Source organism: Sus scrofa, chromosome 13 (genome assembly GCF_054392235.1).
Source record: "Sus scrofa isolate SSC_HxYL_T2T_F1_AM1 chromosome 13, Sscrofa_HxYL_maternal_Yorkshire_Landrace_v2.0, whole genome shotgun sequence".
NCBI classification, from domain to species: Eukaryota; Metazoa; Chordata; class Mammalia; order Artiodactyla; family Suidae; genus Sus; species Sus scrofa.
The window spans coordinates 120,846,628-120,874,412 of record NC_139395.1 but is presented as its reverse complement, the minus strand read 5'-3'; the positions used below and the strand labels follow the sequence as shown (position 1 = coordinate 120,874,412).

Below are 27,785 nucleotides of genomic sequence, written 5' to 3'. Positions count from 1 at the left end.
TTGTTAAAATGGTCACATTATCCAAAGCAATCTACATATTTAATGCAATTCCTGTCAGATTACCTATGATGTTTATCACAGAACTGGAGTAATTAATCCTAAAATTTATTTGGAACCATAAAAGACCAAGAATTGCCAAAGCAGTCCTGAATAAAAAGAAAAAATCAGGAGGGATAACTCTCCCAAACATCAGACAATTCTACAAAGCTACAATAATCAAGACAGTGTGGTGCTGGTACAAAAGCAGACATGCAGATCAATGAAACAATTGAGAGCCCAAAAATAAACCCACACATCTATGGTCAGTTAATCTTTGACAAAGGAGGCAAGAATATGCAATGGGAAAAATTCTCCTCAGCAAGTGCTGGGAGAACTGGACAGCTGCATGTAAATCAGTAACTAGGACACACCCTCACACCATGATAAAAATAAACTCAAAATGGTTTAAAGACTTAAACATCGGAAATGATATTATAAATCTCCTATAAGAGATCATAGACAAAGCATTATCTGACATAAATCATACTAATATTTGCTTAGGTCAGTTGCCCAAGGCAATGGAAATAAAAAAAAAATGGAGACAATCAAATCTACAAGCTTTTGCTTGGCAAAGGAAACCATGAACAAAATGAAAAGACAACCTACAAAATGGGAAAGAATATTTGCAAACAAGGTGACTGACAAGGGCTTAATTTTCAAAATATACCAACAGCTCATGCAACTCATCAACAAAAAACCAAAACAACCCAATTGACAAATGGGCAGAAGACTTAAATAGACATTTCTCCAAAGAAGACAAATGGCCAATAGGCACAGGAAAAATGCTCAACATCATTAATTATTAGAGAAATTCAAATTAAAACTACAATGAGGTACCCCCTCACATAGGTCAGAATGGTCATTATCAAAAAGTTTACAAATAAGAAATGCCAGAGAAAGTGTGGAGAAAGGGAACCTTCCTACACTGTTGGTGGGAATGTAAGTTTAGTACAGCCACTATGGAGAACAGTATGGAAAGTCCTCAGAAAATTAAAAATAGAATTACCATATGATCCAGCAATCGCACTTCTGGGCATATATTTAGATAAAACTATGTTTAAAAAGATGTATATATACATCAAAAAGATATATATTTAAAAAGACATATATATTTCATAGCAGAACTATTCACAATAGCCAACCAGAACATGGAAATAACCTAAATGTTCATTGACAGATGAATGGATAAAGAATCTGGTACATATATACAATGGAATACTACTCAGCCATAAAAAAAGAATGAAATAATGCCATTTGCAGCAACATGGAAGCAACTAGACATTATGATACCAAGTGAAGTAAGTCAGAAATTATAAAAAAGACAAACATCATATGAGATCACATATGTGGAATCTAAAATATGACAATAATGAACTATCTATGAAACAGAAACAGATTCACAGACAGGAAAACAGACTTGTGGTTGCAGAGGGGGAGGGGGAGGGATGGAGAAGGATGTTGGGGTTATTAGCAGATGTAAGGTATTATATACAGAATGATTAAACAACAAGTACAGCACAGGGAACTATATTCAATATCCTATGATAAATCGTAATGGAAAAATATACCTGCAGTATGAATTTCTAAATTTGTACCTTAAATATTCTTTGGGTCTTTATTAAAGAATCTTGCAAACAATACCAAATGATATATATAGTTATGTTCTGTTAGTGAAAGTTTTGAAGGGATTATTTTTTCCTACTATGAAAGAAACATACACATTGAAGAAACCAACCAAGTCAACCTATGAAATAGATCAATTGTCGTGGTAACTGCCCTAGTGGAACAAAGTAACCTAACTCAGATCTGTGCTTCTGTAACCTTTTCACTGAAGTGCCTTATAAAATAGCACCTGAGAGTGAACTCATATTTGGAAAATTAGAGATGTGCTCTCAATTTCATTAAAGCCTATGTTTTCTAAAAGATTTCCAAACTGGTCGATTTTGTCTTCCTATTTGTTTTAATAGAAGAATGTTACACTCCATCAGATAAAATTGGTTCACTGGGAAATGGTACCATGTTTATCCTACAGGTTTTTTTTTTTTTTTTTTTTCTCCTCCAAGGCACAATGTGGTATTGTCCTAGAATTTAAGAAACATGGCACAGTGATTGTCTATGGGATAGATGATAAGATTGGAATTTGAGTTGTTCTGGAATTGATGGGTTTACAGATGTTTTGTTTTAGTTAATATTAAAATTAGCTTTCCTTTTTTTTTAATGCCAAAAAAATCATTAGAGAATAACCCAAAAGTGTTCTTTATGACATAGGGAAAGTAATTTGGGGTTAACAAATTGAGTTAAACCAGAAGTTCATTTTCTTATAAACTCCGTTGCATGAGTTTGACTGTTCTAAGTTCAGGGAGATGATATTATGTAACTTTAAGTATTCATTCAGAATTTTTAAAAGAGTAGATTTGCATTTTTTTATTTTGTGTTTTAGGCCAGACATCACAGAGACCTTCAACGGCAAATTTACCACTTTCCACCTCTGTGAAAAGAAGTTCCAGCTGTCTTTCCTCTTCTCATCCCCAATCAAGAAATGCAGCTGCTCAATCACTGTCTAGAGCTGCTTCTGAAATTTCAGAAATTGAATATATTGATGATACTGACCACAACGAGCCTTTCTTAGATGACACTGCTGATCAACAAACCTTAGATAGTTTGGAAGAAGAATTAAATGTGCTGAGAAATCTTGCAGGTGATGATTTTTTTTTTTTTTTTCACTGCAGGGAATATTAACTCTGTCTTCTGCCTGATTCTTCATACCATGCTCCAAGAAAACAAGCCTTTCCTTTTTCGTCTTTTAACCATCGATCTCTGTCTGTTTTCTTGACTATCTTCCAGTGTCACTCTGATAATAAAATATGTGCTATAAAATAAGTGGATGCTCAGCCACATCAGAGATGGTCCCCTCAGCTCACATAATTCATGGTTAAATTGCAGCTTAAGGACCTTCATATGGACAGAAAAAAATTTTTTTTCTCCTTTCTACAAACTCACTAAGCATCCAATCTCTGTAGCTTTAAAAGCCACTGTTCAACATGTTTGTTGGAGAATTGAATTGTTAGATCTTTTGAAGCAGTTTCTCAAGATTCAGTATGTATACAAATTCCCCAGGGGTCTTGTTAAAATGTAGACTCTGATTCAATAAAGCTAGGGTAGAGCCTGGGATTCTGCATTTTTACTAAGACTTTCCAATTTTGAGCCTTTTATTTTGATTCATTTCTAGAAGTTTCTATTGCGGCATTCTTGAGAATGTGTGTTATCTTTATGGTTGATTGGCAGGTCAGCAAGATTAATTTAGTCGATTACAATTTCTGTTTCCCTCTGCACTTAGTAGACTTTACTCCACGGTCTTCTGTCCCTGGATATGATGCTACTTAGTCCTTTGGCACAGTTTTTGCATTTACCTTTGGTTTGGTTGAATTTAATTGTCAAATAGTTTTTTTCCCCCAGTTAGAGCTCTGGGCAGCTCTATTGTTTGAGTCCTATCATGTTTGAGAATGCATCCTACCATTTTCAAAATTTTTTCATTATTTATTTATTCACTTTTAATGTTTTTATTATAGTTGATTTACAGTGTATGGCAAATTGTGAGTAATTTCCTTCAGTAACTTTTCTCTTAAACTTTGCACTCACTGATTCATCATTTCCTGGGTCTGAAATCTGCTGTGAAGTAGTCTGAGATCTCTGATGTTTCCCTTCACCCTCTCTCTTGCCTGTGACATGCTTCTTTCCTGACTGGGTGTTTGAAGAATTTTTTTTCTTAATCTTTGAAATTGAGTTACTGGACCAGGATTATGTTTCAATGTCAGTAATTCACTATTTCTTAAAGCGCATAAGTTCCTCCTTATTTTCAGAGAAATTTTCTGCTATTGTGTATTTGAATTTCTTTTCTATTCCATTTGGCTTTCTCTTGCTGAGAAATGTCTATGTTAAATCTTCTTTATACAATGGATTTACTTACATTTTCTTCAACTGTTTTAACCAGTTTGTATTTTCTTTTGCATTTACCGTGATTATCTCAAATTTGTCTTCCATGTCAGAATTTCAGTTTTCAGCTGGTTATAGTCCATTCTTTATTGCTTAACTTAATAAATGAGATCTTTATAGGTATGTTTGGATTTTTTTTGTAATTTTTACTTTGATACAATTTTATACTTAACAGAAAATTTGCAAAAATGCAAGAATAGTACAGGAACTCCCATATCACTTTACCTAATTAATCATGTTTGTCTTTTCCTCATTTGTATACACACACACATACACAACTACTCTTTTTTTCCCAAACATTTTGAGAGGAAGTTATAGACATCCTGACCCTTTAAAATTACTTCAGTGTTTCTCACGGACAACAGTATTGTCTTATATAACCACAGCACAGAGATCAAAATCAGGAAATTTAACATTGAAAGTTTATAATTCTCTAATCCACAATGCATATCTAATTTTTTTAAATTGTCTCAGTGATATTCATTACAGCTTGCCTTTTTCTGATGTGGGATTCAATCCAGGAATATGACTGTTTTCCTTTTTGATGTCTGATATGTTGTTTGATCTTTGAAATAAGGTTTTATTCTTTTTAAAAATGTCATTTTCATTATTTCTTTTGTAGCCAAAGGATTTATGTGGGAATTTTCTTTTGGTCTTGATCTGTTATCTATCAGATTGGTCTTTCATTTAGTCATTCTTTGTGTGCCGTGGACTCTTGGATTGCCGTTCATTTGTGTAACTGGCTGTTGTCATTTCTTTGTATCTTATTTGAACACATGTGTTATGGGTGACTTTGTTCATATCCTCTTCTTTTCTGATATAGTGAGACTGCATTCTCCCTGAAATGCTCCCCACAGGATGTGTCCATCTTCTCTTTGGAGCTACTATTTGTGGGTTGGCTGTTGCACTCTTTTCTGTATCCTGCTGGCTTAAAGATACAGGGAAGATAGATGGACTGGGGAGCTTAGCCTCCTTTATTGAAGGATCTGGGTTCTCATTTTTTTTGGATTTTATTAAATGCCCAAATTCACTGAACCTGATTTCAAGTGTGTAGTGTGTTTTGTCCCCAATAGCAGGTTTGCAATTTTCTTATTGCCTTTGCTAAAATTTTATGGTGGATGTTTAAGGCTTTAAAAATACTTTGCATATTTTCTCTTTACATCCCACTTTTTTCCAAATTGATGTGGTGTTGTTGAGACATGTAAACACCATAGATGACTCTTCTTTTCCCATTACTGGTTTGTGTGGATACTGGGTGGGAAGGGAAGATGGACAGCAGTAGCCCCCAGCTATACCTCAGTGACTTTTCTGTTTATTCCTTTGGTTGTCCTTAGTCAAAGTTTATTGTACGAACTTGTACCTCTTTCTTTGGTCCCTTTTATGATTTTATTTTATTTTTACTTCGCTGCTTTTCCTGTTTATTTCATTAGGAGTTGGAGGAGGAGGGTCCTTGATCCATTTTTACCCATCATTCATTTGCCTTACCTCACATGACTAAAAATCAAATATAAATATCCTTGGAGGTAATTTTCATATTAAAAGCTGATTCTTAAATGAAGCATGTCAGATCTGAATTGGATCAAAAGGATAATCATACAATTTTTAATCAGAAGATGAAAGCCTTTTATTTTGATAAATTGATGTTCCGTTATTTACAAATGAAATACTTTACAAACAGTAGTCTTTTTTTTGTTTGTTTGTTTCAAACTTCTTAGCTTTTCCATGTCCTTTATCAGGTTTGTCCTTACATGCTTCACTTTTCCCCTGTGTCACTCATTTCCTCACACATCAACACTAGCATTTTCACTAGACTATGTAACTTTTCATATACATAAGCAAGCAGACTCCATGTAGCCTGTGAACTGCCAGGGCTTTTCAGATAGTCCAGGAGCAGAACACAATCCCTTACTCATACTTGACCCAGGAATGGCTCTCTTTCTATTCAGGAAGGTTGGCTTTGGATGAGTGAGGGCACAACTTCGGTGACATTCACCTGGAGCCAAGGAAGGAAGAGGACAACATCTCAGCTGAATCATCCCAACAACCAATGAGGCAGCAGATGCTGTAGTACAATCAGGCCCTATTCTAGAAAATTCACTGATTCTGCACAGGCTTTTGTAGTCTGCTCAGCATCAATGGGCAGAAAAATCCCACCCACGTGTGTCACTACTCAGGCTGTATTCTGGAAAAAAACCCTTCAGGAGGAGCTGCACAATTGGACTCTTATACAAATGGAAATGAGTTCGCATACCCAAAAAGCTGCCTTTTTGTGAGCAGCAAACCTTCTGACTGGTTTTCTGTTGGCTCAAGGATACAGCCACTTCCTCTAAGTTCTAAGGAAACAGCCCTGCCAAGAAGCCTGGAGAAGAAAAAACAGAAAATAACTACATAGACTCCAGTTGCAGAGGCTGATGGTAGAGCCTTTTCAGGGGGAGGCTGGGCCGGCTGGCTGGGGTGTGTGCATTGCAGGTTGCAGACACAGCTTCCCTATGAGTCAGGAGACAGAGGCAGCAAAGCAGGGTGGTTGAGAGCCAGGCTCTGGGGCCAGGGGTCTGGTTTTGAAACTTGAAACCACCACTTCCTGGGTTCCTGACAGTGAGTGAATTACTTTCTTAACCTCACTTTGCATTGGTTTCCATGTATAAAAGATGAGTATAGATGAGTATAAATAATGGGGCTATCATAAGATTGTTCAATGATTGAATTCAATTATAAATTATATCATATATAATTCAATCGTATATTATTAAATATTCATGAAAATTTTCTTTCTTCTACACACACACACACACACACACACACACACACACACACATTCTTAACAGTTAAATAACCAGTAAATAAGCAGTCCTGAAAAAATTTAAATTATACCAGAAACCAGTGAGTCGGGCTTTTGGTATAGTAAAGTAAGGTGCTCTTGGAAAATCCAATTTTCAGTCAAAAACATGTAAAATCTTTTTCCGTTTTAAAACTGTTTTCTTCTTGGCCACTTTGAGGATAATAGTGAACTATAGCTATAGTTCATAATTCCCGTCACAGATATCTTTAGTAATACTATAGTCACTCCCTTAATGATATCAACCTATGAACATAATTATCTTACCAAGGCACTTTGTCAGTTTTTGGATGTCATTATAGCCTAAAAAATTGGAAAATATCAGAAGATTATAAATTATGAGAAAGAATCAGTAATAGTACATTGTAAAGCATTTGTTTTAAACTCATTCTGGTTTGTGGTTTAAGAGAGAGTTCTTGTAATCCTTAAATTCCCATGGCAATCTTATATTTGTACAAGTCCACAGGTACTGAGCCAAGTAATTATAGAGAGGAAAGGACTTTTTCTTAAATAAGAAAGAATAAAAATCCACCTGATAGTAGCAGAAGTAGCCATACTGTCTATGATGTAAAATACAGAGGCAGTGGCTACCTGAGTAATTGGAGCCTTTTATTCATACAGGTTGACCATCAGGTAAAATATTAAACTATAAAAGGGCTAATCAGGATTTATAGTCAATGAATTAACTAGCTAACTCTTGTAAAGGCAGTCAGGTTAGGATGGGCTAAAATGACAATCTTTTTGCTTTAATACATCTTTGAATTTCAGAAAAAAATATTAAATGCTCCATATAATTGAAAGTCAACATATTAAAAAATGCTGTTATAAGGACTATGAACCCATTCAATGAACACTAATAATCACAGTTCTTACATGTAATGATGCTCTGTGATCTTCATAGCTACCCTGTGGGGTAGAAGGGACAGATACTACTTGAATCTCACCTTTGTGGATATAGTACGTGACATTCTGGGTGATGCAGTGACTGCCTCTCTTGGGTGCCCAGAAGCTCCCAGGCAAAAACCTGGGCAAGTCTGCCCCACATTCCTTTGTCTCAACACCAGACCATAGTTCCACTTAAATAATTTGAAATCCTTACTTCAAATTACTCTTGTGACCAGCGGAGAGAGAGAAAGTGTGGGCAGAGTAAAACAAAAGAAAGAAGGCATGGAGGGTAAACAAGGCAAGACAGTGGTGAAGGGGAAAGAGGCTGACAGGCTGGACCTGCGCTCACAGGCTGCAGGGCTAGGGTCCTGGTTGTCACACCTCCCGAGCATTGAGATGTCCTTTGTAGCTGTATGTCATCCTTTAGAAGTTGTTCTTATTTTTGTTATTGGTTTCTAATTGGGAAATATCCTGTCTGCTTTGTTTCTGCTCTTTGAAGTTTTTGACCTGTTTCTTTGGTTCTTCTTTTCTTCTTTACTTGGTTCCTTTGTTTATATATGTGTCTATTTCCCCATAGAATAAAGTTTTATGTACCTGTTTTAAATGGCCTGAGTTTTATAAATTCACTGTAGAACTTAGTATATACCCAACTTTTCCCCTTTGCCATTCTCTATTACTGCATTTAAGAGATTTTTCAATGATCACTCTTATTCCAGTGTTAGAACAGATTGAACTTGAATCCACTCCTCAACAATTGTCTGACTTGATTGTTCTAAATCAAAACGTCCAATATAAACATCAAGGCAGCCTTCCCTGGCCCTGTATGAGAAAAATCAGAAGACTTAGTTTTAACAGTAAACTATAGTAGGATTTTGTAGGCAGTTTTATTTTTCTCTGCCTTGAAAAGTCAAGTAATATCACCTTTGTACCTGTTAAATTCACAAGGTGTTGCGAAATATAATTTTGAGAATAGGTAATAATACAAAAATAGCCCCATTCTACTTGCACAATTTGAACTAGGTTTGCACTCACTCAGTTAGGACTCAAGTGCCTCACAGAAGTTGAATATCACTCCTGGTGGGATTCCTTGGACTAAGTATCACCATTGGACCTTAGCACTGTGTTCTACCAATTCCAAACCCTAAACTGACTGCTTTCCCATGAGTAACATTCTTTATCATTGGGGTATATAAAGGGACCTTGCATAGCTGTCTTCCTTCATCTTGTGGAAAAATAGGAGAGAAAATAATAGACTAATGCTAAAGAATTAGATTCTGGAACATAGTGATTTATTACATTGTTGAGCTAAAAGAGCTTAGGTTGAGTTCCAGTTCTTCGATTATGTAGTTGTGTGACATTGAACAAGTAACCAATCCCCTGTAGGCCCTCAAATCTCCAATAATGGGGGCTGGGACAAAGTTTTAGCTAAGGAATCTTTTGTTTTTCTCAAAATTAATCTTATATGGAGTTCCCAAAGATAAATGAGAGCGAGGAAAACTGTCCTGATTGCTTTGGGGTGGTAGGAGTGCAAGCCTTGTCCTTCAGCCTACTGAATTTCTCCATGTATCACAACTTGGAAGTCACTGAGCTTTCAAAGACACTGCCAGTCATAAATGTATTGAGGTCTATCTTGCAGAAGAAATAATCTGTTACCTTCTGTTTTAAAATTTAAAATTTTTTTTTTTTTTTTTTTTTTTTTTTTTTGTCTTTTGTCCTTTTAGGGCCACACCAGTGGCGTATGGAGGTTCACAGGCTAGGGGTCTAATCAGAGCTGTTGCCGCCAGCCTATACCAGAGCCACAGCAACACCAGATCCAAGCCATATCTGTGACCTACACCACAGCTCATCCCAGATCCGTAAGCCACTGAGTGAGGCCAGGGATCAAACCCGCAACCTCATGGTTCCTAGTCGGATTCATTTCCACTGCGCCACAAGGGGAACTCCAAAGTTACCTTCTGTAGGGGAATCTCTACTTGCTCAAAACCTTCATGTTAATACTATTCACCCCCCCCCAAAATTATCTTTAGTCAAGTGTATAATACAAGCAATTTGGTGTTTGGTCCTTCTGATCTTGGCACTTTTATGAAAATGAAGGGAAGAATATCAACCAGTAACTTTAACAGTTTTCAAAGTCACCATAGCATAACCTCATGCATAAGGTAATAGATCTTACAACTTTACCAATGGTAAAAAGAAGGCATCATGGCCTAACATAGTAATTGTATTTATTCCTATACTTGACTTTTTGTTAGTTTATCTAAAGGTGTGTTTGCTTATGCATTTGCTTATTTAACTTGTACTATTTGTCCTTACCCAGGCTGAATCACAGGCCAACTTCCTGAAAAAGAAAAAGATCTAAGACTTCTCCCCTTTCACAACCACGTGGTTATTATCTACCCAAACAAAGCAAGGAAGTCTAAAAAGAAAGAGCAGCTTTTCCAAGACTAACCTTTGACTCAGATTGTTTGGGGGAAAACCTCTTATTTCTCAGAAGACAAAAAGATATAGTAAAGTGTTTAACATTCATGCAGGTTGAGGAGTTGCACAACATCTTAGCTTTAAAGAGGATCACTTGATATTTCTTTGGGATTTTGTGAATTTTCAGGGCATTTGACACAAGTGTAAAGTATATTTAGAACTCAATATGGCTAGGTAAAATAAGTCAGATAGAGAAAGACAAATACTGTCTATACTATACTATACAAATACTAAACAAATATTACTTACATGTGGACTCTAAAAAAGCCAAAATCATAGAAACAGAGAAAAGTGTTGGTTACCAGGGGTGAGGGGTAGGAGAGATGGGGAGATGTTAGTCAAAGAGCACAAACTTCCAGTTATAAAGTAAATAAGTTCTGGGGATCTAAGGCACAGAACAGTGTTTACAGTTAGTGATGCTGTATTATATACTTGAAAGTTGCCCAGAGAGAAGATCTTAAATATTCTCACCAAGAAAAGAAATGGTAATTATGTGGCATAGTGGAGGTGTTAGCTAACACTGTGGTGGTAGCCATTTTACAGTATATAAGTTTTTCTAATCAATACATTGTATATCTTACATTTATACAATGTTACATGTCAATTATATCTCAACAAACCTGGAAAAATGGAGGAATTGCTAAAAAAAAAAAAAAAGTCTATGTGATTAAAGTGATATGATACCCATCTCCTAATTTGGAATCTCAGATCAAACTTAGCTCATATTGTGCCCATGCTACAAATACTAGAAAATTTAGATTATTGATTATCTGTACTGACAGTCTTTGTACTGCTGTGGTTTACTCTGAGTAAACTTTCAGCACCATATGCTATACATTTGTTTCTTGAACTTATGTGTTGACAATGTATGAAATCAAATATTTCAGATCCTTTGGAACAACTTTACAGCCTAACCACAGAAGAATTACCAGCCTTCCACAACCATTCGCTGAGTGTAAGTCAGACTACCCTAGATTTCCTTAAGACCTCATGTGCAAGGAGCCCCCATGAAGTTGAGACACAGAGGTAGGTTAAATCTGCAGCTTATATGTACAGATAGTACACAGTAAAAATTTTGACAATCTCCAACTAGTTATCTTTACTACATAAAGAAAAATTATCCTCATGTGTGTACTTACATATGGCCATTCTCTGTAAAATGTTTAGGACTTTTGCTGACCTATTATCAGGATTTAGTAAAAGGCTTATGAAGTGGTTACTTTAATGTGAAGAGATAATTCTCTGCTGCACAATGTGTGTCAGGAAAATGAAAAGACATTTGGAATTTAATAATCCTTCAACCTTTCTTCTTATATTGAAAAGCAATTGCCTTACTTGCATTCATTAACTTGCTAAATTTCAATACTTTCCATTAATAGACTCTTACTCAATGTGAATAAAGTTTTTCAAATAGAATATTGAGAAGTTTCCTTCTTGAAATCGTCTAGATTGTTGATGATAGCATATTTTAATTTGCATAATTTCATTCTTTCTTTACATAAGCTAAGGTTTAGAGATGGTTATCAGTTTATAAGGAACATGGCTTATACTAATAAGTGCTTCAGAAAAGTACTCATGTCAGTCTATTTTTGACATACTAGAATTCCTTGAAAAAGGAGGAGGGATCCTTCTAAAAAGACTAAAATAAATGTAAAATAAAAGTGCCTTGAATTGTAAATTCCTCTGTTGGTTTGAGGTCTAATATTTTGGTAAAAGGAAATGAGGAATCCATTACACTGTCCTTCTGAAGGAGGGAATCATTTAGCTGTGCTCCTAGAATTTTTTTTATTTCTAACACCACCTACATTTTTTCTAAGGGATCAATACAAATTTTCTATTTTTCCCCTAAAAAAGTCATTAAGAACAAAGTAAACCAACAACATACTCTCACCATGATTTCATAAAAGAAAGGACCTTTAGTACTAAAAATATAAGGAGACCATATTAATAGAATAAAGAACAGTTCTTTAAAATTAAAAATTTTAATGAAAAATTTGTTACCTTGTCCTTTTTTTTTTTTTTCTTCTCTCCTTAGACTAGTGAAAACATTATAATTAGATTGAAATCCACTGGTCCACTGACAAGGGCTTAGGAAATTCTGATTTAGCTTGTATTGGACATAAAATCCAAAAAAAGGGTTATATCCATCACAGAGTGAAGTATTTTGTATTATTCAGTAGTATTCATGGGCTGAATTTCTAGATACCTTGGACCAAAATATCTGAACTCTACAGGCTTCTCTTTTTCCCTTCATTCTCTGTTTTCCCCCAGACCTCAGGAAGCAATGCATTAGAGTTTCCACAAGTTCCTCTCCACCATAAAATACAACAAAATAAAATAACTATATAATTGCTGTCATTAATTTTGGTTTTGGCATATCTTGACTGGCTATCCACATTGTCCTAATTTACTGTACATGAAAGAGGTGATTTGTCTGGCAGTCTATTCATTGGGATTCTATTAAACAGCCAATGTAATGACGAATGTTCTTAATGATGACCCTGAGGCTCTGCAAGTTTCTGAAGTGCCTTCTGAATCATCAGTGAAAGACACAACCAAAGACCATAAAAACTCCTCTCCTTAGTTCCTCTGTGGCTTTATTTCTTGGTAGAGGGAGAATGATGAGAATTTCTCATTAAAAGGAGGCTTGGTATATTGGGCACATTGAAAATTATGGTCTCAGTCTGAGATAGCCCCCTTACAGCTGTCTGCCTCCAATGACTTCAACTTGTGCAGTATTGATCAGAAGATAAATGAAGAGTTGAAACCTGGTTCTGTATATTGTGTATTGATCTTTTAATGTATTTCCAGCTCTTCTGAAAAAGATACTGAAATTCAGTCTTGGCAGACACTTTCTGAAAGCAGTACAGATGAAGAGGAAGAAGATTTTCTTGAGGAACAACATGTCATGACATTCCCATGATCACAGGTTACCTAGTGATCATTTGTTCATTACTTTTTCCACTTTGTATCCAGAGTAAAGCAAACAACTGAAAAAAGTTATCAAGTGATTACCTGTCCTAGAGACTTTGATTATTGTCTCTGATACTTCAAGGTTTGCAGACTAATAAAAGTTAGTGAAATTACAAGTTTAAGAGCATTTTCTTTTTTCTTTTTCTTTTTTTGATTTTTAGGGCCAAACCCGTGGCATAGGGAAGTTCCCAGACTAGGGGTCCAATAGGAACTACAGCTGCCGGCCTACACCACAGCCACAGCAACTCTGGATCCCTTAATCCTCTGAGCTAAGCCAGGGATCAAACCTGCATCTGCATGGTGCTAGTTGGGTTCATTATCACTGAGCCACAGTGGGAACTTCAAGAGCGTTTTCTTCTAAATTATATGTGTCAAACACTAATCTATATATAGTATGTATCATATTAGTAAAATTTAGTGAAACTTAAGAGGTAAGTTATAACTATGTCTCTAAGAACTTAAAAGATAGTATATGATTATCTTTTAAACATTACCTAATTAATTTTATATTGAGGTATAGTTGTATAGTATTATATAAGTGAGCACATGATTATTGTTAAAGTAATATTTAATTGTTAAAATATATTTTAAATAAATATATCATCAAAGTACATTTGATGGCCAAGTTATACTTGGCAGTATCATTTATTGAGCCTGGAATCCATTTTTTCTTTGGAGATTATAGTTGTTTGTTTCTGTTAGTGTTTTTAACATTTATTGATAACATTAAAGTTGCTGCTAGAAGAGAAAAAAGATGACCTAAAATAAAGTAGACATAATACTTGCCATTCTCTGTTCTAGCAAAACACAGAAAATACCCCTTAAGTATCTCATTTGGGGAGGGTCAGCGTGATGCTTAATTTTATGTGTCAACTTGGCAAGGCTAAAGTACTCAGATATTTGGTTACACTTTTAGATATTTCTATGAAGGTTTTTTGTTTTTTGTTTTTTTAGGGCTGCACCCGTGGCATATGGAAGTTCCCAGGCTAGGGTTCAGATTTGGAGCTGAGCAACAGCAACACTGGATCTGAGTAGCATCTGCTACCTATGCCACAGCTTGTAGCAATACCAGATCCTTAACCCACTGAGCAAGACCAGGGATCGAACTCGTGTCCTCATGGATACTAGTCATTTTCATTTACTGTTGTGCCAGGACAGGAACTCCTGGAGGAATTTTTTTCAGATGAGATTAACACTTAAATTGTTTATTTTGAGTAAAGCAGATTACTGTCCATGTGTGTGTGGATCTCTTCCAATCATCTTATCTTAAAGTCTTAAGACAAAAATGACCACGGTCCTTTAAGAAAGAGAAAATTCTGCTTTCAGATGGTCTTCAGGTTCAAGCTACATCAGTTCTTCCCTGGGTCTCCAGCCTGCTGGCCTGTTCTGTAGATTGTGGATTTGCTAGCCTTCACAGTTGGTTCTGTTTCTCCAGAGAACTCTAACACAAATTTGATCAGTCTGAAGGACTGTTGTGATAGAGATAATCATTCAGATTATCTGGAAATGTTATCTGGAAGTGCTGAATGATAGTGATCCACTAGTGTTGAGTGACAGTGGATCCTGGTGTTGGTAGGTGTTCAAGGTTTTACATAATTTTATAATGCAAGGGCTTAAAAAAGAGCAGAAGATGACATGGGAGGGCAGTTTTATGGGTGTCACTCTGACATTTTAAGACAGCTTCCCCTTAAGGAGTTGGCTCTGCAGGTTGGTTATGCCATTACCCTAGCATAATCATATCTCAGGGTTCAAATTCTCTTTTCTAGGTAATATTCTGACTCTAAATTCTGAGATTCTGGGTAGTAATCCCTTATACGAGACTAATGGTTGCTTAGTGCAAATCTATCTTTGATACTTTTTTTCACGGCATCAATAAATTGTTCTGTTATTCACACATATCATCTACTGACAGGATAGAAAATGATGATGAAGAGACCTATAGCCATTTCTATGTCTTTTAGCATAAAACACCATTTATTCAAAGTGATTAACAAGGTGAACAATAGGTAATCAGAAAACCCAATCATACTATCAGAATAACATTTTTGGAAGGAAATGGATATCTTAAGAGTGTGACTCCTTGGTACTTGTCACTGTCTTCTTAGCACTTCAATCACAATGTCATAGACGGACAACAGGGAGTCCCTCTCGAGTCTTTGCCATTTGTGTCAAAAGCCTTTCTGGCATCTTATCCTGAGGCTGTGGCTTTCTGAATTTTAGTATCTATAGTTAAAATAGGGATCTCCTCTTCCTCTGTTAAGCTAGGAAATTGTGTTGTTTTTCTTTTCAGCATTTCTGCTCAGGTTTAAAGTTTCTTGGCTCTCCCTACTCTCCTTTGCTCTAAGACAGCTTCCTTTTACCTTTTGACAGAAAAGGCAATTTTTTTTCTAAGTACAATTTATAAAACTCCAGTTTTTTTTCTCAGACATGATGGCAGGAGATGTCCTAGTCTCATTAGGAAAGTAGGACCAACTACTATTCCTTCTGCCTATTCCATCATAGCTTGAATCTTTTATGAACTAGCTCAGAAAGAGGTTTTATAAGATGCCATCACCTTTTATAATATAAGAATTTTGAAACAAAAAAGAAGCTGATAATTAGTTGTCATCAGTGCATTTCTGGTAAGAATTTGAAATAAGGAGTGTACTGTTGACTTTATCACTTGACTTCCAATATAACATTGAAATTAAACATTGATGGTCTTTTGGGGGCAGAGCAGACCCCCTTCTGCCTTTATTTGCCTCCCATAACCACACATCTAGAAAAGTTCCTTAATTCCTTTGCCATTAGTCTAATGAGGAAATAAAAACTAAATAAGATTAGAACCTTTGCCTGAAGCAGCTTTAATGTGTTACCTCATTTTGGAGATCAGCTTAAAATCGCTGTTAAAGGCATGCACCCAGTCCTGGCTGTGGAATTGAGAGAGTTACAGACATTCTAGAATCACAACCATATTACTAATTCTAGAGTTGGTACAGTGTGCCTCTAGCAACTATTGGACAAATGATCACATGATTTTACATGCAGGTTGGGATTTAGTAGTTGTATATGCACACTTTCCTACTCATATAGAGCCATAGGAAATTCTATAATTTTAGAGCTCTGGATGTGTACACATGATGAAAACAAATTAAAGTTAAAAGATATTTGGTAGTTTTAATATGTGGTTGGATATTCATTGAAATCTTTCACATCTGGTGCACTCTGAGTGTGTCACACAACACCCGCCAGTGGGACACCACACCCTTAAGACCACCTAATTCTGTGTTTTATATGTGAGATGAACAGAAATACTTTCTTGAACAAATGAATGTTACACAATGGCTCCATATCTATAAGGCACTCAAATATTTTAAATAATGCCTTGATACAGACAAACCCGTTCTTTTTGTACTTATGATTCAGTTGTTGGAAAGATGAATGCTTATCTCATGTTGATTTTGGCTACATGACACTTCTCATCCCCAAGTTGACAAAATGTACCTTCTCAAGAGACTTTCCCTAATTTCTATCTAAATTAATTCCCCTTGTTTCTTTTCCTTTATTCTTTTTCACAGTATCCTACTTTTTCCTTCATAGCTTTTTTTTTTTTTTTTTTTTTTTTGGCTTTCTGTATTTTTAGGGATGCACCCGTAACATATGGAGGTTCCCAGGCTAGGGGTCTAATCAGAGCTGTAGCTGCTGGCCTACGCCAGGGCCATAGCAACACAGGATCCAAGCTGCGTCTGCAACCTACACCACAGTTCACGACAACGCCAGATCCTTAACTCACTGAGCAAGGCCAGGGATTGAACCTGCGTCCCCATGGATACCAGTCAGGTTCTTAACTGCCGAGCCATGATGGGAACTCCCCCTTCATAGCTTTTATAATAATTTATTTGTGGGTTCTTTGAATATGTGTCTCTCCACTAGATGATCCAGTTCAATAGAGCATGGATTATACCCATTTTGTTCACCAGATATGCTACACCCCTATCATATGTGTAGCTCAGACTGGGTGGTCATTAGTAATGAATGAATGCATGAATGTTCAGGATCCAGCTGATAAGCTACCCCAGTCCCTGACTTTTCCCAGGGGAAGGCAGACAGTATGATATATGTTGTGGGAGAAACACAGGTTATCAAGTTACACCATTTACTGGATGGCAAATCACTTATTTGAATACGTTTCTTTATCATGAAATGCAGAAAAAGATACTGACTTGACTTAGCTCAAAAGATAGTGTGAGTATAAAATGCAGTAATGAGTGCAAAACCCCTTGGGACTGGAAGAGGCTCTGCCATGCTATGCTTATTATCTTCATTTCTCATAGGTTTACCCTACAATCATTGACTATAGAGACAAATTAATGGATGGATTAATTAGTGAATTTAGGATCAAGTTGACATAAATTATCCATAAAAATCACTCAATATCAAAAGCAAAGAATGCTTTCAGTGAGTTGAACAATTAGATTGAATATTATTTTAAGCTGGCATTTATTTGAAATCTAAATGTTTAAATTTATTTTATTAAAAATCTTTCTGAAACATCATTCCCTGTATTTATAGATTTCTTCCTTCATATGTAAAGTCAGAGTTTTTAAATAGTAAAATTGCACTGGTACTTTATAAACACCTGGTGCATCATACTTCCAGAAAGGAGAAAATTTAAAAACATACTATTTATACCTTCTCAAATCTGTTTTTATAGAGTAATCTGTTTCATCATAATTTTCACCCTTGGTTATTTATTATTTGCCACATTTGCATGAAAACAATCTTTATTTCCTCAGAGTTCATCTGTGCCTGTAGTTTATCCCCCACCTAAAGTCATAATTCTTTGTTAGTGACACCCTGATTGTTTGCTGGGTAAATGATTATGATGTTGCAAACAGGATTATAGCTTTAGCTAGGGAATAACCAGCAGGCACAGATGAACTCTAAGGAAATAAAGATCCTCCTCTTTTAATGCAAATGTCTTTCATAGTTAAGGAAAAGGAGAGACTATTCTTAATGTTCTCCATGTGTTGACAGTTATGTATAAAATGAAAAGAATTAATTGATGGGATTATTGTGTGTGGGGGGGGTTTCTTTTCTGATACATATACAATAATAGTTATGGAAACACAGTTGTGAAGAAGCTCTTTATATGCCCTTATTTCTGCCAGAAGAAAGCAATATGTGAATTGCTTTCTATCGAAAAAAACAAATACACATTATTCTACGTACACATGCTTAGAAAGATTTCTAAGAGGGGCATGTACTTCATCTCTATTTTAAAATTAATTAAATCTTATATATTCAACATAAGTATGAAAGATGTTTTAGGGTAAGTTTTGATATGATTTCATATTATTTAAGTAATTATCATATTTTTATAATATTTTGTTTATTCAAATAATGGCAGAATTCTTAAACAGCCTCTGTACTGAAAAAATGAGAGCTGCAGGTGGAGGCAAGAGATAAACAGATGCACATTTTATTTTTCAAAAGTAGTCATGACATTTCCTTTCTCCTCCTACCTCCTATCCATAGTCCTGGAAGAATATCTTATAAGTTAGACAACCAAATTAATTAGGATTTGGTTTAATTTTATATTACAAGAAGCATCAAATAACAGTGGAATGACATGGAGGAGTTTATTTCCTTTGTTAAGTCTGGGTTTAGACAGTCAAGAGTTCTTAGGGCAGATACATCTCTGTTGTTTGCATCCTCATGGTCACCTCTTCATAGGAGATGGTTGCAGATCTTTAGCATCATGATCTGCATTTGAAGCATCAAGAAGAGTGAAAGCTGGGAGAACACCATAGGCACCTCCTAGCTGAGGCAGCTTCCTTTAAACCAGTCTTTCTGGAAATCTCACACACTTCTGCTTACATTTCATTGGCCAGAACTTAGTCACATCTAGATGTAAGGAGCTTAGAAATGTAGTTCCTTAAGTGATCACATTGCTGCTCAGAATAAAAGTAGGGCTTTGTTACTCGGAAGACGGAGTGGATACTGAAGTCATGGTCATCTCTGTTACAGCCTCTGATGATCTTTCCATCACTGATCTACAGTTTCTTGCTTTCAGAATATACAGATTTTGAAGTTAATGTGGTTTGAAATGTATGGCAGAAACCAACCTTTTAAGATTTAAATAAGTCAAATTGAAGAGACATTGCTATACTTAAATCATTCATCTTCTTATATAAACCATACCTCTTTTTCAGTCTGAAAGATATACTTGAGTTATACAGAGACATCAAAATTATTCAGCTTCACGTTTTCACCTTAGGACTTCTTGAAACACATTCCACATCTCTTTAAAGTTCAATCTTTGGACTGGTGCCCAAATCCAAGCTGCTTTGGCAAAGACTTCAGTGCACTCTTTTAAAAATACTGGTATATAAAATATTCGTCTCAAATGAATATTCCAATATTAAGATATTTTGAAACCTATGATGTTGGAAGTCTTTACAAGAATACATAGAGAACAAATATAAAGTAATTGCTTGTAGGATTGTTGAATATTAGTGCATTTGAGACGGGGATTACAGATGGTTTTAGAGATAAAACCCCACGGTTAAGTTCCCATAGGGAGGAGCTTAAATTCTTTAAAGACCACATATAAAATGAGAGATTAATTGCTTCAAACTGAGTTCTGGGGACTTCTAGGGTTTCTTGATCTGGTGAGGGAGTAAAAAGGGTGACTGAGTTGCCCAACAAAAGCATTTGTACTTGGATGTTTTTTATATAAAGATGTTTTTTGTAAGACCGAAAAGACTTCCATGACAAAAGTAAGAGATTCTTGACTTAGTGTCCTGGAAGATCTCTAGACCCCTCTCAGTCCGGTGTACCAGGCTTTATGTTCTCAAAGAATATTAAATGTTAAGATATGCCACTGGACTTACGTGTCTTTGATGTAAGACCAAGTGCCAGAGAACCCATGGAAAGAAGATAGTTTTTCCTCCTCCTCCTCCTCAGTTCATTGAAAGTTATTCAAGAATTATTTAGTCTTAGCTTCCTGTTTTGCCAACTGACTTCTAGTTAGATTTTTTTCCCTGCATGTACAGAAACCCACTCAAAATACTGAAAGTAAAGTAAGTTTATTTTAGTGAGAAGTGGAATTGTATGAAAATCCAAGAACAGGAACTATAGGAAGAGTTAGCCTCATAGGAATTTAAGCTTCCTGAACCTGAGACAGTGCTCCCTTGGGATGGTCGTGGACACTCATGATGTGTGTCCTGATTTTTGGGGGACACATTAGCTCTGTTTCCCCCTAATGATTGGCTTCTTACATTCACTTGTTCTTTCTGCTTATGCCCATGGATTTAATTTCTTATCATTCATACAGACCTCTAACTCTGCCTCACAGCCTCCCTCTCAGTGCTACTCAGACGGCTAATAGTTTCAGGCTCTTAAATTGGCTTTTCAATTCTAAATCCAGAGAGAGAAGCTAGATTGGTCCAGTTTATATTTTCTTGTTCTTAAATTTTTTTATAGTTGATTTACATTGTTCTGTCAATTTCTGCTATATAGAAAATGGCCCCAGTCATATATATATATGACTCTTTATCTCTCTATATATACATTCTTTTTCTCATATTAATTTTCATCTGTTACATCACAAGTGATAGGACATAGCTCTCTGAACAGTACAGCAGGACCACATTGTCTATGCTTTCTTAATATAACCATTTGCTTCTATTAACCCCAAACCCCCAGTCCATCCCACTCCCTCCCCTTCCCCCTTGGCAACCACAAGTCTGCTCTCAACATCCATGATGTTTATGTTTCATACATAGGATCATTTGGGCTGTATTTAAGATTCCACGCATAAGTGATATTGTATCTCTCTTTCTCGTTCTTACTTACTTCACTTAGTATGAGAATCTCTTGTTCTATCCATGTTGCTGCAAATGGCATTATTTTGTTCTTTTTATGGCTAAATAGTATTCCATTGTGTATATATACCTCATATTCTTAATCCATTCGTCTGTTGGTGGACATTTAGTTTGTTTCTAATTCTTGGCTATTGTAAATAGTGTTGCAATGAACATGGGGGTGCATGTATCTTTTTCAGTGAAAGTTTTGTCTGGATATATGCTCAGGAGTGGCATTGCTGGATTTTATATTTAGTTTTCTGAGGAGCCCCCTAATGTTTTCCATAGTGGTTGTAGCAATTTAAATTCTCACCAACAGTGCAGGAGGGTTCCCTTTCTCCATACTGTCTCCAGCATTTGATATTTGTAGTCTCAATAATGATAGTCAGTCTGATCAGGGTGAGTTGGCACCTCATTGTAGTTTTGATTTGTATTTCTCTAATAGTTAATGATGTTGAACATTTTTTCATGTGCCTGTTGCCTATCTGAATGTCTTCTTTGGATAAATGTCTATTGAGATCTGCCCATTTTTCAACTGGGTTGTTTGCATTTTTGCTGTTGAGTTGTATAAGTTGTGTATTTTTGGAGATTAACGTTATTGTCAATTGCATCCTTTGCAGCTATTTTCTCCATTCTTTAGGTTGTATTTTCTTTTTAAAAAAATGGTTTCCTTTGCTGTGAAAAAGCTGTAAGTTTGATTAGGTCCCATTGGTTTATTTTTGTTTCTATTTCTATTACCTTGAGAGACTGACCTAAGAAAACATGTGTACAGTTGATGTCGGAGAATGTTTTGCCTATATAGTGTCATCTTATGTTTAAGTCTTTAAGCCATTTTGAGGTTATTTTTGTGCAAGGTATGAGGGTGTGTTCTAGTTTCCTTGATTTACATGCAGCTGTCCAGTTTTCCCTGCACCACTTGCTGAGGAGACCTTTTTCCTAATGTATATTCTTACTTCCTTTGTCAAAGATTAATTGACCGCAAGTGTCTGGGTTTATTTTGGGGCTCTTTATTCTGTTCCATTGATGCATATGTCTGTTTTTGTACAAGTACCACACTGTCTTGATTACTTTAGCTTTGTAGTATTGTCTGAAATCTGGGAGAGTTATCCCTCTTGTTTTGTTCTTTTTATTCAGGTTTGCTATGGCATTTCTGGTTCTTTTAAGGTTCCAAATAACTTTGATGATTATTTGTTCTAGTTCTGTGAAAAATGTCATGGGTAATCTGATAGGGATTGCATTAAATATGTAGATTACTTTGGCTAATATGACAATTTTAACAATATTAATTATTCTAATCCAAAAGTGTGGTATATCTTTCAATTTCTTTGAATCCTCTATAATTTCCTTGACTAATGTTTTATGGTTCTTGGCATATAAGTCTTTCACCTCCATGATCAGGATTATTCCTAAATTTTTAATTTTGTCAGGTGTGATTTTAAAAGGTATTATATTTTTATATTCCTTTTCTAATAATATTTAATTGTTAGTATGCAGAAATGCAACTGATTTCTGAATGTTAATCTTGTATCCTGCTACTTTGCTGAATTCATTGATCAGTTCAAGTAGTTTTTGTGTGGAGTCCTCAGGCTTTTCTACACAAAATATCATGTCATATGCATGTAGTGACAATTTTACCTCTTCTCTTCCAGCTTGGATACATTTTATTTATTTTGTTTGTCTGATTGCTTTGGCTAGAAGTTCCAATACTGTGTGGAATAAAAGTGGTGAGAGTGGGCATTCTTGTTTTGTCCCAGATTTTAGCAGGAAGGCTATCAGCTTTTCTCTGTTGAGTATTATATTGGCTGTCAGTTTGTCATAAATGGCTTTGATTATGTTAAGTTATGTTCCCTCATTTGTAAGAGTTTTTAATCATAACTGGATGTTGGATTTTGTCAAATGCTATTTCTGCATCCATTGAGATAGTTATGTGGTTTTTCACTTTTCTTTTTATTTTTTGTCTTTTTAGGGCTGTACCCATGGCATATGGAAGTTCCCAGGCTAGGGGTCAAATTGGAGCTGTGGCTGCCAGCCTATGCCACAGCCATAGCAATGTCAATCTAGACTGTGTCTGCGACCTACACCACAGCTGATAGCAATGCCAGATCCTTAACCCACTGAGCAAGGCCAGGGATCGAACCTGCATCCTCATGGATGCAGGTCAGATTCATTTCTTCTGAATCACAATGGGAACTCCCACTTTTCTTTTGTTAATGTGGTGTATGACATTGATTCATTTGCATATGTTGAGCCATTTTTGTGAACTTGGAATGAATCCCACTTGGTTGTGGTATACGATCTTTTTTATGTGCTGTTGGATTCAGTTGGCTAAAATTTTGTTAAGAATTTTTGCATCTATATTCATCAAAGATATTGGCCTATAACTTTCTTTTTTGGTAGTATCTTTGTCTGGTTTTGGTATTTGGTGATGGTGGCTTCAAAGAATGTCTTTGGGATTTTTCCTTCTTCAATCTTTTGGAAAAATTTTAAGAAGGATGGACATAAGTTATTCTTTGTATGTTTGGTAGAATTTGCCTGTGAAGCCATCTGGTCATGGACTTCTGTTTGTAGAGAGTGTTTTTGTTACATATTAAATTTCATTTCTAGTGATCAGTCTGTTTAAATTATCTGTTTCCTCTTGACTCAGTTTCGGGGGGCTATATGTCTCTAGAAAGTTGTCCATTTCTTTTAGGTTGTCAAATTTTTGGCATATAATTGTTCATAGTATTCTCTTATGGTTTTTTGTATTTCTGAATATCTGCTGAGATCATTCCTTTTTCATTTCTTATTTTGGTTACTTAGGTTCTCTCTCTTCTTCTTAGTGAGTCTGGACAGAGGTCTGTGAATTTTTTTACCCTTTTAAAGAAGCAGCTCTTGGTTTTATTGATTTTTTCTATTTTTTAAAATCTCTATTTTATTAATTTTTCTCTCTGATCTATATGATTTCCTTCCTTCACCTGACTTAAGGTTCTGTTGTTTTTCTTTTTCTAGTTCTTTTAAGTGATAGCTTAAGTTGTTGATTTGAGATTTTTCTTCCTCTTTTTTTTTTTTTTTTTTGTCTTTTTACGGCCACACCCATGGCTATGGCGGTTCCCAGGTTAGGGGTCAAATGAGAGCCACAGCAACAGCCACAGCAACTCAGGATCTGAGCTCCATCTGTGACCTACACCACAGCTCATGCTGGATCCTTAACCCACTGAGTGAGGCCAGAGATTGAAACTGTGTCCTCATGTTACTGGTCAGATTCGTTTCTGCTGAGCCATGATGGGAATTCCAAGATTGTTCTTTTTTGACGAAGGCCTGTATTGCTATGAACTTCCCTCTAAGAACTGCATCCCGTAGATTTTGGAAGGTTGTGTTTTCTTTGTAATTTGTCTCAAGGTATTTTTTTTTTTTTAAATTTCCCTTGTGATTTCCTCATTGACCCATTGGTTTTTTAATAGAATGTTGTTTAGTCTCCGTGTAGTTATTTTTTTCTCATTTCTTTTCCTGTGGTTGATTTCTACTTTCATGCTATTGTGGTCAGAGAAGATACTTGAAATAATTTCTGTACTCTTAAATTTGTTGAGGTTAGTTTCATGCCCAAGTATGTGGTCAGTCCTTGAGAATGTTCCATGTGCACTTGAAAATATTGTATATTCTGATTTTTTTTTTTTGGATGTAATGTCCCAAAAATGTCAATTCAGTCTGTGTGCTCTATTGTTTCATTTAGGATCTCTGTTACCTTATTGATTTTTTTTGTATAGAGGATCTGTCCATTCATATGAGTGGGGTGTTAAATATGCTACATTGTATTTTTATCAATTTCTCCTTTTATGTCTTTTAGTATTTTTTTTATGTATTTGGGTGCTCCTCTATTAGGGGCATATATATTGACAGTGTAAAACACTCTTCTTGAATTGATCCTTTTATCATTAAATAGTGTCCTTCTTTGTCTTTCTTTATGGCCTTTGTTTTAAAGTCTATTTTGTCTGATATGAGTATTACAATTCCTGCTTTCCTTTCTTGTCCATTGGCATGAAATATCTTTTTCCATCCCCTCGCTTTCAATCTATATGTGTTCTTTGCCCTAAGATGTCTCTTTTAGGCAGCATATTGTAGGCTCTTGTTTCTTTGCTTGTTTGTTTTCAGTCAGCACTCTCTCTATGTCTTTTGGTTGGAGCATTCATTCCATTGACATTTAAGGTAATTATCGATAAATATGTATTTATTGCCATTTTAAACCTTGTTTTCCTGTTGATTCCATGTATCTCCTTTGTTCCTTTATCTTTTGTTGGTTGGGAGATTTCCTTTTATTTTATGCTTGTATCTCTTCTTTTTAGTTCTTGCGATTTTTTTTTTTGGTCTTGATTTGTGGTTGCCCTGTTTTTAAAGTATGTTGACACCTTACTATATCTGCTTGCTTTAGCCTGATAGTCACATAGGCTCAAAAACATTAAAAAACAAAACAAAAAAGAATACAGATTTTCTTACTTTCCTTCCCCAAATTTTGTTTGTCACTTTTACAAAAAGGTTTTCTTTTTCTTTTAGATCTATATTTAAGCGATTACTTTCCAGCTGTGATTTCTTCCATCCTATGCCTTCTTACTTCTTTCCTATATACAGATGACTTCCCAGAATTTCTTTTAAAATGGATTTAGTATTGCTGTATCCTTGTAGTTTTGGTTGGTTGGTTGGAGAAATTCTTTCTTCTTTTTTTCTGTTTCTTTAGGCCTGTACCTAATATAGAGGTTCCCAGGCTAGGGGTCAAATCAGAGCTGTAACCACTGACCTATGCCATAGCCACAGCAATGCCAGATCTGAGCCATGTCTGTGACCTACATCACAACTCATGGCAGTGCCAGATCCTTAACCCACTGAGCGAGGCCAGGGATCAAACCTGCCTCCTCATGCATACTAGTCAGTTTCATTTCCACTGAGCCATGGCAGGAACTCCAAGAAGTTCTTTATTTCCCCTTCTATTTTAAATGATAATCATGCTGGGTAGAGTATTCTAAGCTGCAAATTTTTCCCTTTAAGAACTTTGAATATGTCTTGTCACTCTCTTCTGGCCTGTGATATTTCTGTAGAGAAATCAGCCTTATGGGGTTTCCCTTATAATTAACTCTTTTTCTCTTGCTGCCTTTAGAATCCTCTCCTTATCTTTAACTTTCACCATTTTTATAATAATATGTCTTGGTGTGGGCCTGTTTGGGTTCAACTTGTTTGGGACCCTCTGTGCTTCCCGTATCTTGCTGTTTCCTTTAGTTTTGAAAAGTTTTCATCCATAACTTCTTCAATATATTTTCAACCCCCCTTTCTTTTTCTTCTCCTTCTGGAATCCTTATTATGCATAGATTGGCCCACTTTATATTATCCCATATATCTCTCATATTGTTTTCACGTTTTTTCATTTGTTTTTCTGTCTGCTGTCCTGATTGTGTTATTTTCATTATTCTATCTTCCAAGTCACTTATTCATTCCTCTGCATTATTCATTCTGTTCTTCAATGCCTTTAACTCAGCTTGTCATTCTGCAGTTGAATTTTTTAATTTTTCTTGGCCCCTCCTTATATTTTCTAGTTCCTTTCTAAAGTAATCTGCATTACTGTTCATATCTGCTCTTAATTCCTTCAGTATTTCACTATCTCCTTTTTGAACTTGGCATCTGTTAGACTGCAGAGATCTGTTTCATTGTTTGCTGCCTCAGGGGAATTCCCCTATTCTTTGAATGGTTCCTGAGCTTCTTCCTTTTGCTTATATTTTTCTTATTCTGTGAGTTTAGGGACAACAACTACTGTAGTCTTGGAGGGCTGGTTATATGTGAGTGTGCCCCTGGGTAGTTTGTGAAGGCTTACTTTTTTGGGGGGGGCGGGGGGAGTATGAAGGCTGCCTTTGGTTTGGATGCTTGCTGTCTCTTTCCTCAGTGTGCAGTGCCATTAGCCAGAGCCTGGTTACTAGGCCCTTATCAGTGGCAAAGACTCATGGGGAGGTGGTGCAGGTAGCTTCTGGTTGAAGGGCCCTGGGAAGTGACAGTTACCATCAGGGCAGTGTGCGTGGTGCCCAGAACTTTGGCAGTGGCAATAGCATGTGTGTTCCCTGGGGAATGATGGCAATGGGTGGTACTTGTTTGCAGTTCCCTTCTCTGCAGAGGTGACTGGGGCTATAGGTGGTTTCCTGTTCATAGACCCCTAGTGGTGGTGGGCCACGCCCACCTCTGGAGTCTGAGATAACTGTGGAGGTTTGCTCCCACTGCCTATAGTCCGTCCAAGAGGTGCCCAGCCACCTGTAGCCCTTGCAGCAGGTTCCTACAACCCGAAAGCATACATGATGTGTGCAGAGAAGGATATTCCTGCCATGGTCCCACCCCTCCTCATCTGGACCTCCTGGTCAATGGCGCCTTGCTTCTCCTGAGGGCCCAAGCCTCCTCCTGCACTCCCTTGGTTTTCTCCACATAGCCAACTCTAGTTCTCTGCCCGGAACTGACCTCTGGTTCCTAAGTCAGAGTGCCCAGCCACCTTCTGAGCTGTGGTTTCCAGGGGCAGTGGTACCAATGGTCTGTGCACTTCTCCTTCTGTTTTGCCCTCCTAGGTCCAGCCGATCTTTTCTCTGAGTCTTTGAGGTTCCCCCTTTGTCCCATCTTGTGGTTATGTGACCTCCCAGGATTTGGGTTCCTTTCCTCTTTCACAGCTCCCTCTCAGGAGTGCTGGTGCCATCCTGATTCCTTCTTTTTCCTCTTTGCTTTCCTTTTTTCCCTTT

At 36.3% G+C, this 27,785-nt stretch overlaps 1 protein-coding gene across 1 annotated transcript in view; it reads left to right on the top strand.

Moving 5' to 3' along the window:
* Positions 1–13,320, top strand: part of ZBBX (zinc finger B-box domain containing) — a 118,035-nt gene extending 104,715 nt beyond the window's left edge. The window contains exons 17-19 of the mRNA XM_021069755.2: positions 2,480–2,737; positions 11,119–11,257; positions 13,043–13,320. Of these exons, the coding sequence (XP_020925414.1) occupies positions 2,480–2,737; positions 11,119–11,257; positions 13,043–13,154 (509 nt within the window). The 3' untranslated portion in view covers positions 13,155–13,320. The remainder of the gene's footprint in view (positions 1–2,479; positions 2,738–11,118; positions 11,258–13,042) is intronic.
* Positions 13,321–27,785: the final 14,465 nt, after the last annotated feature.